This window comes from Argiope bruennichi, chromosome 10 (assembly GCF_947563725.1).
Source record: "Argiope bruennichi chromosome 10, qqArgBrue1.1, whole genome shotgun sequence".
NCBI classification, from domain to species: Eukaryota; Metazoa; Arthropoda; class Arachnida; order Araneae; family Araneidae; genus Argiope; species Argiope bruennichi.
The window spans coordinates 60,765,827-60,784,367 of record NC_079160.1 but is presented as its reverse complement, the minus strand read 5'-3'; the positions used below and the strand labels follow the sequence as shown (position 1 = coordinate 60,784,367).

At 27.2% G+C, this 18,541-nt stretch overlaps 1 protein-coding gene across 4 annotated transcripts; it reads right to left on the bottom strand.

Annotated features, from left to right (window-relative positions):
* Window positions 1-551: 551 nt before the first annotated feature.
* On the bottom strand, window positions 552-12,563 carry LOC129989001 (enoyl-CoA delta isomerase 2-like). 4 transcript variants are annotated; one of them, XM_056097305.1, is made up of 11 exons: window positions 12,406-12,530; window positions 10,803-10,964; window positions 10,444-10,612; window positions 9,663-9,761; window positions 9,004-9,186; window positions 8,691-8,760; window positions 7,012-7,111; window positions 6,207-6,327; window positions 5,604-5,693; window positions 2,218-2,361; window positions 552-2,106 (listed from the first exon to the last, which is right to left on the bottom strand). In XM_056097305.1, exons 3-11 carry the CDS (start codon window positions 10,549-10,551, stop codon window positions 1,951-1,953), a joined length of 1,071 nt encoding a protein of 356 aa, XP_055953280.1. In that variant the 5' UTR covers window positions 10,552-10,612; window positions 10,803-10,964; window positions 12,406-12,530; the 3' UTR covers window positions 552-1,950. The 4 variants fall into 4 exon arrangements, with proteins under 4 accessions (XP_055953280.1, XP_055953279.1, XP_055953278.1 ...); XM_056097304.1 differs by lacking the exon at window positions 12,406-12,530 and adding an exon at window positions 12,223-12,375 and having other exon boundaries at window positions 10,803-10,962; XM_056097303.1 differs by lacking the exon at window positions 10,803-10,964 and having other exon boundaries at window positions 12,406-12,563.
* Between the last annotated feature and the right edge of the window lie 5,978 nt (window positions 12,564-18,541).

Genomic DNA, 18,541 nt, shown 5'->3' with positions numbered 1-18,541 from the left:
TCGAACCAGTTTCAAAAAAATTTCAGGGAAAAATCAATTTTAAAAGCTTAACATAGGTTTAGTTAATGAAAATAGACATCAGCATCAAATGGTAAAACATTCAAGTGTTCTGTGTTTCTGTAACATCACATATGTGTTATCAGATAAGTATGTTTTGTAAAACTTCCACATATTATCACTAACCTATTGGTATGACAAATAGATTAGTAAATTCTAGTGAGAAAATGAATTGTTTTGATATTTATGGCTACCATAAAAGTTGCAAGAAATTTTTCAAATTCCTCAATATATTTCCAATAGTTCACTTTTCAAAAGAAGCAACTTCATAGGCATAAAACAATATACATGAGTAACTAAACAAGATTAGCATATTATTGATTTTGACAATCATCCAAACTTTGGGGATGCCAAGATTCTCTTGAAAATTAGTGTAAGATACTTAAGTTATTATTAATACTCAAAAAAACTGTTACAAATGGGAAATTAAATTAAATAAAAAAATAGAATCAAGCATTGATAAAATTGTATTAAGTAGACACATATAAAATATAATAATTCAATACAGTAATTTATTCAATCAAAATTACTCAACAATTATAAAATAATCATTTGAAGGAAGACAAAACAAAATTATAAAACATTAGAAACAGTTTCCAAGGGGGAAAAAAAAAAAAAAAAAAAAATCTAACTTTGCATTGAAATTGACAATTAAAAAAAATTAAATACTAAAAAGAGAAAGAAACATTTAATAACTTTTAATAAACATTTCAATGAATATACAGCAAAAGTAAGTTCATAAAAAGTAATAATATGAAAAGAAAAATTAAACATTCAAAAACTATGCATTTGCACTGTGGAATAAGCTCCTGTAAGCTCTTAAATAATGGTTTTTAATCTATTCACATATATTTATAAACTGCACTTTTGTTTTCCAAGTATAATTTGAACGCAAGTAAATAAAATTTTTCTATCCAAAAATAAATCAGAAGAGAGTCTATAATTTTGATTTATATAATAAGATTTTCCATCTCAAATTTATGGCAGAGTCTCAATGCAAAGAGTCATAAACCCTAGACGATTTTATGAAAGATTCACCATATATACTGGCCTGCAGCATATCAAATTCATCATGGGTTAAATATCTTAATGCTGGTATGATGCAGAAGTTTGATGAGGAAGTACTGATTCAGGTGGAGCTCAGGTGATTTGACTACAGTTCAAACTTATGAAGTCTGCATCAAAACAGCCTTTATGTAGTTTCAAAAAGGAATATGATCAAACAATGGAAAACCTATTTCAGAGAAAAGCAGGTTCAAAAAGTAAATAAACACCTAACCAAGGTGAAAATCCATGGAAATGACTGGGTGTGATGTTTGACGAGATAGTAGCTACATATAGAATGCTTCATTGAAGCAAAACTAATAGTTATATTTGTATCAGACAATTTATAACAGGGTTTTAAAACAGGCAAAAAAATTTGATGTTTTTTTTGTTTGTTTACAGACTTTTTTTTAAATACAACAGCATTGCTTATACATTTAGAGGGTAAAATAAAATAATCATCTGCTCGATGTCTACCTTGAGGATAGAAGATTAGGAAAATAAGTAGAATCATTTCATAAATGGGAATCCTAGTCTCTATTATATTTACTTATCAAATGAGTATGAAGAAACCACAGTTTATATATAGAACATAAAGAAAAAGGGTCAATTTTGTAGGAGGTTTAGAACTAAAAATATGATTGTTGTTTTTTTCACACGATTTTCACAGTTTGATTGATAAAACTGTTTCAAATTAGACGATTTCATAATAATTTTTTAGATAAAATATATCAATCAATATTTTCAAGATGAATTATGAAATTTTTAAAAAATACTTTGCTTATTAAATAATCTTAATAAAATTATATAAAAATATAAAATGATAAAAGAAATAATACACATTAAAATCTACAATTTTGATTTTCTTTGAAAAAATCTCATTAGAGCCTCCATGCAGTCGGGTGACTGCCATCTTTCAACGAGTCTTTCACATTCTGTCTCATTTGCTTTGTGTAAAATTGATCTTTCTAAATTCCGACTCAGTTCCTTTGCATATATCATGGACTATAAAGGGTTAAGAAAGAAAGGAAAAAAAAAAAAAAAAAAAAACTTTCAATCAGGAATTTTGTTTTAATACAAAGCATTCAAATAAAAATAAAGCTAAGGAATATTTACATTTTTAGACGCTTCAGAGAGGAATTCTAATTTTTTCTTCACATCTTCTTGGAACGTTTCATGAGGAAAAACTTCAGAAACAAGTCCTAGCTCTTTGGCTTCAGCAGCAGTAAATTTCTTGCTAAAAAGAAGTATTTCGTTGGCCTGAAAAATAGAAAAGGAATTGTTATCAATGACTTTGTTATCAATTTATTTTCAAAAATAAGAAATAATAATAACAGTCAATATCAATATTTATCAGGCTTATAAAAGACTTGTTGCATTTCTACTAATATTTAGTGGAAGTTTCATCTTTAATGCAATGACAAGTCAAATTAATTGAATTTTGATTTAGAAAATTGAGTCAAGGCTAATAGAACAGAAAGTTCACAATGAATACTTAAAACATTTCTAATAATTCGATTATATAGATTGAAGCTCCAAATAAAGCCCTTATCTGATTAACAAAAGATAAAATAACGATAAACAAAGAAAAGTCAATTTCTTATCTAATGTAATCTAAAAGCAATAAACAATAACAACTAATATAAAAAATAATTAATTTTTAGTAACTTGAAAACAAATGGATTTTTTTTAGGTAAGATAAGAATTATATATTGATACATGTCTCAGAAAAATTGTCTATCAAGTCAGAACAAACATTGCAATTATAAAAAAGAACAAATTTTGATAATAACAATCAAACATGAACATGGCTATTAAATAATAAAGGCTTATATATTTAAATGCTCTCATTTTAAAAGATATTTCTAATTAATCATCTTAAGATCCAATTTCACATAAATCTATTATTTTTCTTATTTAAAATATGTAAGTATTTTTTAAAAATAAACAATATGTTTAAGAATGAAAAACTAGTTTTCAATCTAACACATGCACGGATACTTCTAAACATTACTTTTGTGAAAAACAATGCAAAAAAATTTTTCGCAATAAGATTAAGGTGATCATTTACAAATTATATGATAAGATGACATTTTAGAAAAATGACTGTGAGAATTACATAGCAATAGCTTAAATTTATTGAAAAATGTAAAATTGCATCTGATGCTGAGTGTCCAAAAAAGAATTTATTAGTTTATTGTAACATTTTCTAAAAGTCATCTTATTAAGATATTTAAATAGAATGTTCAGTACTTTCATAACTAAGAAAGAAGGCAAAGATTTATCAATCGGATTTAAAATTCTTTCAATAATACTAAAAATATAATAAGTATAAAAAATAACAATATAAATAATAAATTACACTATTCTTTTCAAAGCAGTAAAACATCTTGCATCACATTTAAAATCATTTTTTTTTCTTTGCTAATTTTAGTACAATTCTCTCGAATTTGCATGTGCATCAATCCTTATTTGCCAGAAAATTAAGACTATCTTAATATAAATAAAAATCATTAAGGTTATATATATGTTCCACACCTTTTCCTAAGCAACTGGACAGAATTCAACCAAATTTTATATGCTTATTATGTAAGATATGAGATAAAAGTATCAATTTTTGAAAGTACAAAAATTAATTATGTCCATCTAATTAGAAATTAACACAAATTTTGGCTTTTATGACACTTTGAGTGACTTTACCACTGTTTTTTATAATTTCCTTTTTATTTTACTACAATTTTAACAACGCTTTTATTGGTCTTAAAATAGTGATTTAATCATGTTTAAATATAAGCTTAAAACTCAGTCGCTCAAATGAAAGCTTCCTTTATTACACTTCAGCATTTCTGAACAAAATTTACAGTATTAATTAATATAACAAATATTAATAACTTATGGAGAAAATTAGCTATTGGTGGCTATATAATTATCAGTAGGGATTGCAATATTGGACCAAAAGTTCAATACCGGTATTCGGTCTTTTTTAGATCTTAATGCTGGGATACCGGTTTTAATACCAGTAGTAGAAATTTTAGAAAAGAAAAAAAAAAAAAAAAATGTTTCTTTGTTTTATTTGCCAGTTTTATTAGAGAGTGTAAATATCACAAAAAATAATTTATAAATTATAACAGTATATGAAGAATCACAAAAAAGTAAAGGAACATCTTATTTATTTAAATCACAAAAAAGTGTAAATATCACTATTCGGTCTGTGGTATTATTACAAATTTTTGAAATGTGATCTTAAAAAATGTAATGCATCAGTTGTACTGTCATTAAGCCTGGAATGTAATTTTGTGCAAAAATTACCATCTGTCGAAAAGGCTCTTTTGGCATCTATGCTAGTTGGTGATACTGTTAGCAATGCACAATGTACTTTTTCCAAGTATTTACCTCTAAATCCCTCATCTTCAAATAAATCGACTTCTCGTCGGATGGTTTTGGATATAGCTGATTTCTGTATTGTATTTTGGTTTATTGAAATTTTTTTTATTTATCGCTAATTCTAATTGTTCTTTTCACTATCGACATTAGTGTCATCATAATCTTCGATAACTGTACCGGATTCTTCTGAATGTGGATAGGTTTTTGGTTAAAAAATTTTAAGAAAATTTACTATAAATTTGGTCAGATTTGAATTGGTTAATCTCGTTTCTTCTTTTCGATCTTCATTTTTAAAATTATTATAATTATGTAAATACCATAAAACATTTTCTATTTCGGTATGCCTTTCTTCTGTGCGATTTTTCAATGTAATATATAATTTTTCAGATAATGATGTGTGCTGTTCTTTCACTGACTGCAACATCAAATTTATTGTTGCATTAGCTGTTAATAAATTAGATTCTCTTCGACATAATGCCTCGACAGTCAGTTTTATTGGAAGTAGAGTTGATACAGTTCTGGATATTAAGTCAAATCCACTATCTGAAAAATAAATTTGCAACTTTAAATCGATTATTTCTTTTTGGATTAGATTTCGCAGGTCCAAAAAGTTTCTAGTAAAAACTAAAAAACTGTATTTAATCTTGTGAGTACCAATTTTACAAAATTGTACAAATGGCTCAAAATATCGGTATTCAGTATTGCAATCCCTAATTATCAGTCAAAAACTAATAATTCTAGTAATATTTTAATTAAAAGCAGGCAATAAAAGGATTTTCTATATTATAACATTTCATACAAGTTTTTTGCATTAAAATATTATAGATGAAAGGATTTTAATCCTCAGCAATGCCAGGGATACTAACTAGTAGAATATAAAAAAGCTAGTGCTTTAAAAAAAAAAAATTACTTTGGGCAAAAATTCTTATTAAAAAAAATAATAAGTACGAGTCTATTAATTCAAATAAACTGGAAGCAAAAGAAAATGGTATTTTGGATTGGTAATGGAAAATTTATAGCACCAGGAGCAAAGAAAATCATTTATTAAAATTGCAATTTTCAAAAACATGCAGCATGAACAAATAAGTATCAAGAGCCATGTACAAAATAAATCAAACCTTTGAATATCCCATGATTTTTGGAAACAGGTAAGTTGAACAACCTTCTGGTGATTGCCCTAACAGACTGAAAGGTGTATGGAATGTAGCCTGAAATTTAAATAAATATATTTTTATCAATATTTGATTTGTAAAACAAAAAATTTGTAAACAGAAAAAAAAAAAAAAAAATAGCAGTTTTATGAAATAAAATAAGGAGTTTTATCTCCTTGTCCCTGCATTCATTTATAAAAGTTCAGTGTCTTCACCAGCCAAACTAGAAATTTTTTTGTTAAATCAGTATCGGAATAAAATGTTGATAAAATGGATTATTATACTAAAAACAGATAAATTAATCAACATATTGTCACATAGATTATTACACTATATATGGATGGCAAATGCAAATAATACAAAGTTTTTATAACTTATAAACTTCAGTTTATAATCTTAAAAAAATAAAATTTTAAAATTCTATATAAAATTAAAGTTGGAAAAATTTTGAAAAAAAAAATCATACCAAAAATAAACTGTACATTTAAAACAAGTTCATATAAATTGTTTCATAAAAAAAGTTTTTATTTATTATTGTTATAAAAAAGAATAGAAAAACCAATGTCTTACTTTGTCAGATGCATAAACAACATCACACAATCCCAAAAGTGTAACTGGAATTCCAACAGCTGGACCATTTACAGCAGCAACCAAAATTTTAGGAAAATCTATAAACGCAGCCACAAAATCCCTAAAATCAAAGACTATTAATTTTTTTTTCAGAAAAAAATTACATGAATACTAAGAATTTTCATATTTAGTTTACTTCTTCGTCCAAAAATTAATTTTTTCTATGTTGGACAAAGAGACGTCATTCTGGAGATTTGAATACAGCAGTATTAATTTGATTAAAAATTAAAAATTTTGCTCAAGTGTTTAGTATTAAATTACATCAAATCGAATAATAAAAATTTTTCTTCAGAGACATTTCAATATTTTTAAATATGTAAAATTAAAATTATTCAAATATTTGAAATATAAATATTCAGAGACAAAATTTTGACAATTCAAATGTTTTTTAAACAATTTCTACTATACTTATTAACTAATTTTAAATAATTATCAGCAATAAAAAAAATCATTATAATTTTAACATATTTTAAAATTAAATTTACTTGTTAGTTTATTTTTTCTAAGCTTTCTTTAATTCTAAATTACTAACTTTTAACATTCATATATTTTTATCAACTGAAATTTCTATAAATCAGAATTTTTCTGCATTGAATTTTCTTACAGGATACTTCAAATTAGATATACAGATAGTTTAACCATATATAGCATATCAAATAATGCTAAACAGTAATTATTATAGCCATTTAAAAGAAAAGAAATATAAAATCAAGAATTACAAGAATAAAAATGCTAATAATTGTACCTGAGAAGTTCTGCTCCATCTTTTGCAGCTGTAGAAACATCACCCTGAATTGATGCAAAATTGCTGAGGTCATTGCCACTACTGTAATAATCCCCTTTACCTTGAGATAAATAAAAAGAAACAATTTCCCATTCATGAATAAAATTTTTTCACAGCAGCTAATAAAATTTGTTTCGAATTTAATTAAAAGTTTTGAATTTCATTAACAAAATTTTACAAATGCTAAAATTTCTCGATTCAGTATAATGAATTTTTCCTCCCACCAACTTTTCATAGTAACTTTGCCAACACCAAAAATTAAATGTTTTTTCGAAAATGACTTTGAAACTACCTAACAAAAACAGTTCAAACCAAATAAGATGAAAAAATCTAAATTTTACAGAAATTTTAACTATCCACTTGAATTTGTTGCTGTAGATTTTTTTTCTAGTACAAATTTTGTATCGCACCTTTAAGACGATGCTAAGGTGATAATCATTGCAAACAGCAAACACATCCATGAGCTTAAGGTTAACTTTTAAGCTAAAGAGAATCACGGATGATTCATTTTGCAGAATTTAATAATTTCTCTACAAACTATATGATGAATGAAAATTTTTAAAACTCAATAAAGCATGCCAATAAATAAAAAACAACAATATTACAGAATTTAATTACTATAACTTTTTATATTGAAATTAAATTGATTTGGAATTACAGTTCATTTATGCGTAACAGCGAATTACCTTCTTTGCTTTACAGTAATTAATTAATTTTACTATTAAATATATATTATGAGCGTAATTAATTCATAAAATGCATATGACTGTAAAATCTTGTGAAATGACAAGTAATTTAGTAAAATGGGAACAAGAAGGGGATATTGAGGTCTCAGAAATTAGTCTTAAATAGCATTAAAAAAAAAAAACATTCTTGACAAGTTTTACAAAATAAAAATACTGTAAAAAATAAAAATGGATATTTTGGGTAACATTTACTCAATACATTAATAAAATGTTCTTGAAAATTTTAAAAACACACACGCATTGTATTTCAGGCAACATTTACTCAATAGATTTAAATTAAAGATAGACCTATTTTTTTCATCCAATCCTTTTATTATTCTAAAATGAGCAAAATAAGCTCTTTCGACAAATTTTATTAAGCTTTTAAATACCCCTAATATATATATATATATATGAAACAAGGTCAAAAAGTTAGATCATATATTGGGATTGCATGATTTTTTATTGCATTGTATTGTATGATATAATTGCATGGCATTTTAAATCTATATATATATTAAATTCCATTGAAAATAGCATACATCTAAATCATTAAAATAAATAAGATACTTAAGCCGAAGAGTTGATTAATTACATATTACACAATTGGCTATTACCAAATGGGCGTATATTATTTCAAATTAAATGCCCACAATAGATTTGTCAGCAAAATATTGTTTTAAAAGATTCATCTTATAATATTATAAAAACAAAAATCAATCATTTGTTTTAGCACCATTTTTCACATATATATGATATATAAATTTTAAATTAATTTGTTGTAAATTACAATGATAGAAAGCCATGTAAAAATTCCACCAATACATTCCAAGTTTTGCAAAAAAGATATCCAACTCACTTAAAAAAAATCAAATGACATTAAATTATACAATGAATTGAAAATTGAGCATTTACCAGTAAGAACTGTAACAGCAGCTTCACTCTCAGTTGCTTCTTTAAGAGCAGATACAATATCTCTATACATCTGTAGGAGAACAAAACAAAGTAAGGCTTAAAATCACTATTTAAATTTTTTTTCTTTAAATCCTAAAAAGTCCTATGACATTGTTTAGCAAAATTTATTTAATTTAGAAAATACACTTTAGACAGTAATTAATGCCTGTTACATAAAAGCAATATTTTCAGCAATTTGTAACAAAAATACCTATTATAAAATTAACAAAATTCAATTTTTAAAATTTAAACTAAACAAAAGGTAACTACTTACTTGTGTTGTTATGGCATTTCTTTTATTGGGACGGTTGAAAATTATTTCTGTAATGTCCTTCCCAGGATTAAAAATCAGTCCCTCATATTTATTATCACCAGCAGCAAATTCAACTTTTTCTTGTGATTGTTCTGCATTCAAAAGTTCATCTACCAAAGCAGCATATTGCTTTCTGGCATCATCCTATATACAAAAAAAAAAAAAAAAAAAAAAAGGACAAAAAAAATTCTGATATGAGAACATTTTTCATTTTTATGCCTGAAACATATTTCATACTGGTCTGAAGGTCCTTTTCCAATATTTCATCAGTACCTATAGCCAAAATATAATTAGATGTGTTAATTATTACTAAGATTAGATGTGCTAATTATTACTACTTACATTGCAAGACCTGGAAAGAAAAAAAATTCATAATTCATAATGAGTATTCAATTTTTTTTTCATATAATTTGTCTTCATCTAGTAAGAAAAAGTAATACTAAAAAGTGAAAAATATACAAAGTTAATTAGATGAAATGATTTCCTGATAAAGGCCCTCAGTCTACATTAGTCTGAAATTAGACACATGAAAAGCAAATACTATATTTAAATGTTAGTTCTAAAAATACTTTTCAAAAGCTACTCAAATCCTCCATTAAGGCATTTGGTAGGTTACTTACTTGTGACAATGTTCCAAGAGAAACCCAGGCATCCCATTTAGCTTTTCCAACAAGATCAAACATTGATGGTTTAGGTTGTTTACAAGATCCTTCTGTGGCCTGGAAAAACAAAACATTTAAATATTATTATCAATGCTTAATTTATTTATCTTGGAAAGATTTACATTGCTACAGACATCAAAATATATACATAAAAATCATATTTAAAAACATAACTTTTCATTTTCTAACATATTAAAAAATTCATATAATAATTTTTTGAACTTTTGGTGAAGAACTTATTCTTAGAAGTTAACCCAAAGATTTAAAAATATATTTAAATGATTGGTGAATTTAAATGGAAATATTAGAAAAATATTGTCACTTTATAAAACATTATAAGTGAAATTAAAATGTAAATAGCCTTTAATAAGATTATACCAAATATATAGTGATTATTAAATGAAATTTTGTTACTATTATATATGTCACATGAGAAATTGCTTTTGTATATTCCCTGACATAGCAATCAAGAAGAAAGAAGATTATAAAACTTTTTGCACATGTTTTAAGGGGCATTGAGGTAATAAAATAATTTCCCTTTATAGTGTTAAATATCATATGGGTAATGTTAAATCCTACATCTCAAGGTATTACCTAATGTAATTGTATTACTGGCAATGTTAAAGAAATAATGCTCTTATCTAAGATATGGTTTTAAACTCAAATAATATAAAATTTTCAACTTTTAGAAGAAAAAAAACAGAAAATATCTATAAAATCTATTAAATTCATTACTTACTTGCTTGTATAAAGCATAAAGATTTAGTTTCACATCGTTTCCTGGCTCCTTTTTCAAAGTTTTTACTTTTTTGGAAGCTTCTTGAAACTTGTCCACATGAGAACTCATGATTCTCGACACGTTGAAAAATAAAGATGATTTATTGTGTAAAGAATTTGTACGAGATAGTCTAAAAGAGAGAAAAACATATGAAAATTTATTTATAAACAAACAAAATTAATTTTTAAATAAAATTAAAATTTTCTTTATTTAGTTCTATTTTTCACATAAACCATAAATTTATAATAATGCATAAAAGTATGTGAAAACAATGAAATAAGCATTAATAGTACTTATGAGACTACAATTAAACAGTTTACCTTCAATATACATATAATCATAATTTATTCTATAAATTATGAAAATATGGTAAGAAAATGCACAAGATTTTTCTTTTCTCCGTTTTTTCTCTAGTCAGCTGCTCATTACAAAGATGAAAAATGTAAAGATCTAGAAAATCCTTGGTTGTATGACTCCTTCCTCTCGCCAAAAAAAAAAAAAAAAAAATTATTGGACAATTTATATTTTTTAGAAAAGATTTTAAAAAAATGTTCTTTTTAATCGTCTATTTAGATTTTTCAGTATAACTAATTTTAATCAGTTTCCAATTGAATTCTGAATTCAGCTGACTTATACAATGCATGTTTTTCTTTTATTTTTTACTTGAAAAAAAATTTACAATTTTTAAAAATATAAACATTTCTAATCATAATTGCAATTCCTTCATATTCTACCGAATCTTCTCTAAAAAAATTATCTATGAATTTACATTCACTTAGTTAATGAAGATATCAACAAAAAAATATACAGATATCAATAACTATCTTTTGTGTCCAATCCTAACATTATATGGTAAGATAAGTTTCCATAAATTAAATAAAATTGGATTGAATTTCAAAGCAAGAAAATAAGAAGCAAAAAAAAAAAAATGTTTGTAATATTTCATTTTATGTAAATTGAACATAACAAAAAATTTGTCAATTTTTGGTGGTTAACATATTGTTACAATATAGTAGACGAAATATAATTTATGAATAAAACTGTGGAATTTTAACTGCACTTATAAAAACTATTGTTTTATGGGACAGTTTACAGTTTCATTTTATGAACCAATGATTTAAAATACAATAGCCAATGAAAGAACACTTCATCAATGTGTTTCAAAGAAAGAAATAATGTTTTCCTCATTGTTACTTGGGTGTAACTTAGTGATGACAGTCTCTGTTATGGTTACAGAACTGAAGCTAAATGATTCAATGCATTAAGTTGATATCAAAATACTTAAATTCTAATAGATTTTTGAAAGTAAAATTATCCAGTAAATTAAAAATTGAAGGCATATTACTTTTTTAAAGTGATAACTGTATCAGAAAAAAAAAAGAAAAGAAGATGCATACTCTGAAAGCAGATTTTCTTATTACTGTAAATATATAAATGCTTAAAGTGTATATTTTTACTAAAATATTATGCATAAATTTCAGCATAAGGCTGCAAAATGAAAGCTTTTATTTCTAAATGCTATCTACTGAATGTTATTTTATGCTTATTCTTGTACAAAAAATATGCGGAAAATTACAATTTATAATGAAAATGAAACATTTTTTCCCAAATAAATAAGAAAAAAAAAATCAATTAGGAAATTTTTAAAATGAATAGAACATTTCTGAAATTTATAGCTAAAATACAAGAGTTAATCGACATAAATTAAAAATTAACCGAAATATAAAAATACATAACTACCAACTGTAATAATATTGATTTTACACTTCAGGAAAACAAAAACCCACAATAAGTTATCAAATATTGGGAAATTTATCGCAATATCATTTTATCAGACAATTCCTAAAAAGCTGATGCATCTATTTCCCAAAATTATGTTTCTTTTAAGAATCTTGAAAATAAACATTTTAAACAATTAATTACTTGGAAAATAATTTCGCAGAAGAAAAAATAATTCTGTTGACAACCATAATATTTATGCTCTCATAAGTGACATACGAAACGGACAGGAGCTACAAATATTTATTCACTTTTCCCCCCAACTTTCCTCGGTCAATAACCGGAGATTGGACTTCTAACCGGAAATACTCACGCTACAACTAAATAGTGCACATGACTAGCCGGATATGAAAAATATTTTACATTTTATGTGGAATTATCAAGATTTTTTTTTTTTTTTTCCAAATCAAAGGATTTAAGGCATTTACAGGAATTTTCAATTTCTGTAAGGGAACATTTACAGTGTCTCACAAAAGTGATGGGACACTTGTGCTTTACAAAAGGAAACTGTAATAAAATAAATAAATAAACATGTACAAAAATTTTTTGGGTGTGTTTCATATTTAAAGTTAGTAACAATTATTACATAACATACATTTTGTCAAAATATTAAAATATTAATTTAATAAAAATACAATTGTTTAGAACGGAGTAAAAAATGACTCACATAAGTGATGGGACACTTACTTTTCCATCAAATATTTATCCAAAAATTTTACTTTTTAAAAGGTTTTAATATTTTGTTGGATTTCCTTTTACTTTTAAAACATAATTTAATCTTCTTGGAATGGATTCGACTAATTTTTTTGTGACTTCTGGAGTGATTTTACCCCATTCTTCTTGAAGCACCGATTTTAATTGTTGTTTTGAAGAAATGGTGTGTTTGCGAATTCTTGATTCCAATTCTTGCCAAATATTCTCTATGGGATTTAAGTCTGTAGATTGTGGTAGTGTTTTTATTATTTCAGGGCAGTTATACAGAAGCCAGAGTCTAAAGTTCAAAGCAGTGTGCTTGGGGTCATTGTCCTGGTAGAATTTAAAATCGTTATAAAGGTTCAATTTTCGTGCTGAAGATTTCAAATTTTGCTTTAAAATGTCAATATACTTGCACTGATCCATTATACTGTCAATAAAAAAACAAGATTACCAACTCCAGCGGACGACATACACCCCCATACCATAACTCCTCCTCCACCATGTTTTACTGTTGGCACCAAGTTCTGTTTGCGAAATTCTTTCCTGGGTTTTCTCCACACCAAGATTCTACCGTCAGAACCAAATATATTAAATTTACTCTCATCAGCAAATATAACTTTATTCCAGTAATCAGAATTCTTATTTATGTTGGATTTTGTGAAAGCTAGTCTGAGTTTTCTATTCTTTTCACTTACGAAGAATTTTTTCCTGGCTACTCTACCGTGATATCCAGCAGATCGAATTACCCTTCTAATAGTCTTAGGATTAACAATTATTCCATATAATGCTTGTAAATCAGCAGCAACTTTAGGAGAACTCGTTCTTGGATTTTTTTTTTAATATTTCGAACGATAATTCGCTTTATTCCATTGGATAGCTTTGATGATTGGCCAGGTCTTCTTTTATCCTGAATAATATGATTGTTTTTATATCGTTTAATGATATTGAAAACTGTTGAATGACTCAAGTTAACTGTTTCAGCAGTTTTTCTAATAGATTTTCCACGTTCAATATGCAAATTAATAACTAATTTCGAATTTGAGGCGAAGTTTCTTTTCGTTTAGCATTCATGGCTGCACAGATCTAAAAAACACAAAAATTCCAAAAGAAACTGGAGAGAAATACTGCAGACGATTTTATAAATTATTGCCAATTGCTTTTGAGTAAAAATAAAACCACCAAAAATATTTTCATTGCTTATTTCAGACGATTTTTGTTGCATATCTAATGGTATCCCATCACTTATGTGAGCTATTTTTTGCTCCGTTCTAAACAATTGTATTTTTACTAAATTAAGATTTTAATATTTTGGCAAAATGTATGTTATGTAATAATTGTTACTAAATTTAAGTATGAAACACATCCATAAAAAATTTGTACATTTTTTTAAAATTTATTTTATTACAGTTTCCTTTTGTAAAGCACAAGTGTCCCATCACTTTTGTGAGACACTGTATGTTGTAAAATTCTTACTATCGTTATTTTGAACAAGAAAGCACAGAAAAAAAAATGTTCTTTTGTCAATCTGAAGTTTAGCCTACATTTACTTCTTTTTATGAAAATATTTTTACTCGCTTATAAATGTTATTAATGCTATTACATTCATTATATACTAAATCATCAAAGAGATTTAAATCATAAATCATCAATCCAGGTGTTATAATCAGTTTACTAGTCAGTTGATATACTTTATTGATTATTTTATATATCGCCAATTATTTTATTGTAATGTAAAATGTCTCCCTTTCTTTTTCTCTTCCTTCATTTCTTAGATTTTATTTCTTTCCACTCTCCACATTAATTATTTTGTGCTTTAATTCTTCCACTCACATTTTCGTATAAGTTCATTTCTTATAATAGTGCTTGCAATATTCTTTTTTCCCATCTTTTTATCATTGTTATGTACAGAGGTTAAGTGTTCAAGTACTCTTCCATCTTCCCACAAATCGGCAGTTTGGATATAATAATACTTTCTCTCCGGTTTCTGATGCAACATTATTTTTAATCAATTCTTAAAACGTTTTCTAAAGCGATAATCGTCTGTTTGAAGTAATTGTAGTTAAAAAAAATTATTAATATAATCTGATGTGACAATTTTTTGTGGTTTGAAATAATATATTCTCGAGAAAACTATCCAGTGAAAATCTTATCTGTAATTCCTTTCTCCAGATAATTAATTAGCTCATCCCCAATGATATTCCAGTGACCAATCACCCACTTGTCAGGTCCTTTTTTTTTCCTAATATTGGAGTGAAACGACAATTTTACTTACAATTGTTTTCGGCAGAAAAAGCGCTGGAAATGGTCTTGTAGCACCTGTACATGGAACGTGTCAGAAGATGCATGATGGGAGGTATATGTATTAAGAGAATCTTTCTCGACTTCAAAATTTTTTTATCAGAGAATTATCAAATATAGAAAGAAATCGAAGTTTCGGCCCTTATTATTTCGGACCTCTAGTTTTAAAGGTGAAACTCTTTTTTAAAGCAGTTAAAACAATATGCATCTGTAAATATTATTAGACTTGGCATTTTTCATTAGAATAAACCCTTTTTTGAGTCAATTTATGCATTTTTAATCGACATAAAATCTATTGAATGAATAAATTCTCCATGGAATAATTCTGCACAGCATGGAAATTGATGCGAAATATTATTCTGTACAAAAAAATAATGCTTTACCTAATGATTTTATAAATTTCATAGATGCTTCGAAATTATACGAGACATGTTTAAAGGTGATTTTCCATAAGAGATCCCTATCATTAAAGAAAACCCAAACCGACAATCATAAACTATGTTGATAAAGAAGGAAGGAGAAAACTACTTAAAAAATTTATAAGTAATTTTCGAAAAGTACAAATTAATTTAAAAAAAAAAATTAAAAGTTCAGAAAAAACTTGAATAACAATGCAAAAGCTTTGCAATATTATCTGTCGCAAAGAGTAATACCGCACAAAAATATTTTTCAGAAAATTAGCTATTTTGAAAAAGTAAACTAATTAGACAAAAAGAATTGCTCTCATTTCGTACTTAATGACTGCAATAAAAGAATATTAAAATTTGGTCAGTGAAAAATCATTACTAAATTAACTATTATAAAACTCCCTTAGGTGCGCGAAATACCCCACTTTCCTTTACCAGACCGTGGATGATTTTTAATGAATGAATGGATGAATTTTTCAAAGAAGCGACTGTAAAATAACGATCAATAAGAATCAAACTTTCTCAGAGATGAATAGAAAATCAATAACACTTCACAAAGGCTAAACGTTATACAATAAAAATATAGAAATGATTTAGTAGATTCGAAAGACAAATATTTGAATAAAAGAGAAATTAGCTATTGAAGTATGTTGAAGCTTTTGAATATCTGTAGCGATAATGAAATGATCCGAGAAAAAATTCTGAATGAATTCTGTAAAGTATTTGTTTATCCACGATAATGAGATTTGAAATTCAGAATCTGTAAGAAATTATTGGATTAGGATTTGCAAACAGGGGATCATTTGATTGAAATTTATGTTCAACTTTTATAATAAAAAAATATGTTTCCGATTACTCTGCATATTAGGTCAAAACGTACAAAAATATTTCTCCGATATTTTCAAGATTCGAAGTATTAAACAGAATTGTGGAGTGGCGATGTACAATATTTGTTGAGACTCTACCTGAATTTCATTTCATTCAGTCGTTTCTCCGCTAATAAGATTCAAAGATGTGGGATCGTAATGTGAAATAATTCACTCGTTATTAATCCGACTCCATTTTATTATCTATCTAAATTACAATTCTATTTACATGCTATATTTATATTTAGTTGCCATATACAAAAACATACATTGGTTTCGCGCGCAGTTAATTCTGATTTTAGAGTTGTAAAAGCAAGTTATAGCTCTAGTATGATTAAAGTTAAAATTAGTTTTTAGCCAAAGGCGCTCGTAACATCCTCCCACCTTTTGATTTTTAAATTAGGAGGTTACAAAATCAAAATTAACAAAATATTGCATTCAAAATATTTAGAAATCAAAACATGAAATGCACATATTTGAAAAGTACATAATAAAGTTTAAAAGTTAGTTAAAACGTGAAGGTTTAACCACTTTTCTTCCACTTCTAGTTTTTGTTTCATAGTCGTTATTTTCCGAGCTCGGGATTTCGATTTCTTCATACGAAGCAACCGGTTCGTTTTTTCTCGCACCCACAGAATCGTCATGGTCTAATTCCAAGGGGTATAAACGTTGCACTGGACGCACAAGTTCCCCACTCGCTGTTTTTAGCTTCACTACTCGGATGCAGCCATCTTTCCCAGGAAACACTTCGATTACCAATCCCAAAGGCCAGTCTAGTCGCTTTTTGATATCACTTTCAATTATAACAATATCTCCCACTTGCACTTGTCTAGATTCCTTTCCTTTTGGCTTCTTCTGGATTAACAAGCTTAGATATTCTTTTCGAAATCTTTTCCTCAAGTCCTCTCGTAATTTCTGTTGATACTGATATCGTTTGGAGATATTTACTTTATCCAAAGTATCCAAATCGGGAACTCCTACCTTTGTAGTCTCTTGAATGAACATTGAGGGAGTCAGTGGAATTAAATCATTCGGATCTTCCGATAGATAATTCAAAGGTCTAGAATTGATGTTGGCTTCTACGTCACAAAGAATAGTGAACATTTCTTCGTAATGAAGCGATGCCTTTCCTAAAACTCTTCTTAAAAGCTTCTTCACCATCTTAATCATGCTCTCAAAAAATCCGCCCCACCAAGCAGCTGTTGGGGGGTTAAATTTCCACTGAATTCTTAAGACGGAGGCTTCATTGACAATCTTGTCCCAATCAAGAGAACCCATCAAATTATTTGTTCCAGTAAAATTTGTTCCGTTATCGCTGTATATAGTCCTAGGTCGCCCTCGTCTTGCGACGAATCTTCTAAAACCTAGAAGGAATCCATTAGTTGAAAGACTCTGTATTAATTCCAAATGAATGGCCCTATATACAGCGCAAGTAAAAAGCAAGATCCAGGCCTTTTTCCCATCCTTTAAATGAAGCGGCCCTGCTAAATCCACTCCAGTGACTTCGAATATCAAGGCTTCCCGTACACGATCTTCCGGTAGTGGCGCAGGAATTGATTCAATTTTCTTGCTCGTATATCTTTTGCATCTTATACACCTTGAGAGCACTTTCTGGACAGTTTTTCGGCCCTGCAGAATCCAAAATTTTTGACGGATATCTGTTAGGACAACTTGAACTCCAGCATGGGAAGAGATCAAATGATGTTCGAAAATCAATCTCTCCACTAATGGGTGCTTACAAGGCAATACTAGAGGGTATCTAAAATTTTCTTCATCATCTCGTCTAGTAATTTTAGTTTTCAATCTAATTAGTCCATCAGAATCATTAAACACACAGAGTGATTTAAGTTTTGATCTTGCATCTTCGTTATTAAAGGTTTCTTGTTGCACGATTTGTATCACCTTTCTTTCGGCGGCATCTAGTTCTGCAACAGTTAAAAGATCTTTCATCTTGTTAATTGGATTTCGGCAATTTTGTACAAATCGTAGCATCCATGCTATCATTCGCACAAT

Excerpts from the sequence above, each read along its gene's own strand:
- LOC129989001 (XM_056097303.1), bottom strand. The coding sequence starts at position 12,452 with ATGGTTGTCAACAGAATTATTTTTTCTTCTGCGAAATTATTTTCCAA. Across the intron at positions 8,761-9,003 it reads GAAATGCCATAACAACACAA|ATGTATAGAGATATTGTATC; the intron begins GTAAGTAGTTAC and ends GTTCTCCTACAG. Across the intron at positions 5,694-6,206 it reads TTGTTTATGCATCTGACAAA|GCTACATTCCATACACCTTT; the intron begins GTAAGACATTGG and ends TTTAAATTTCAG.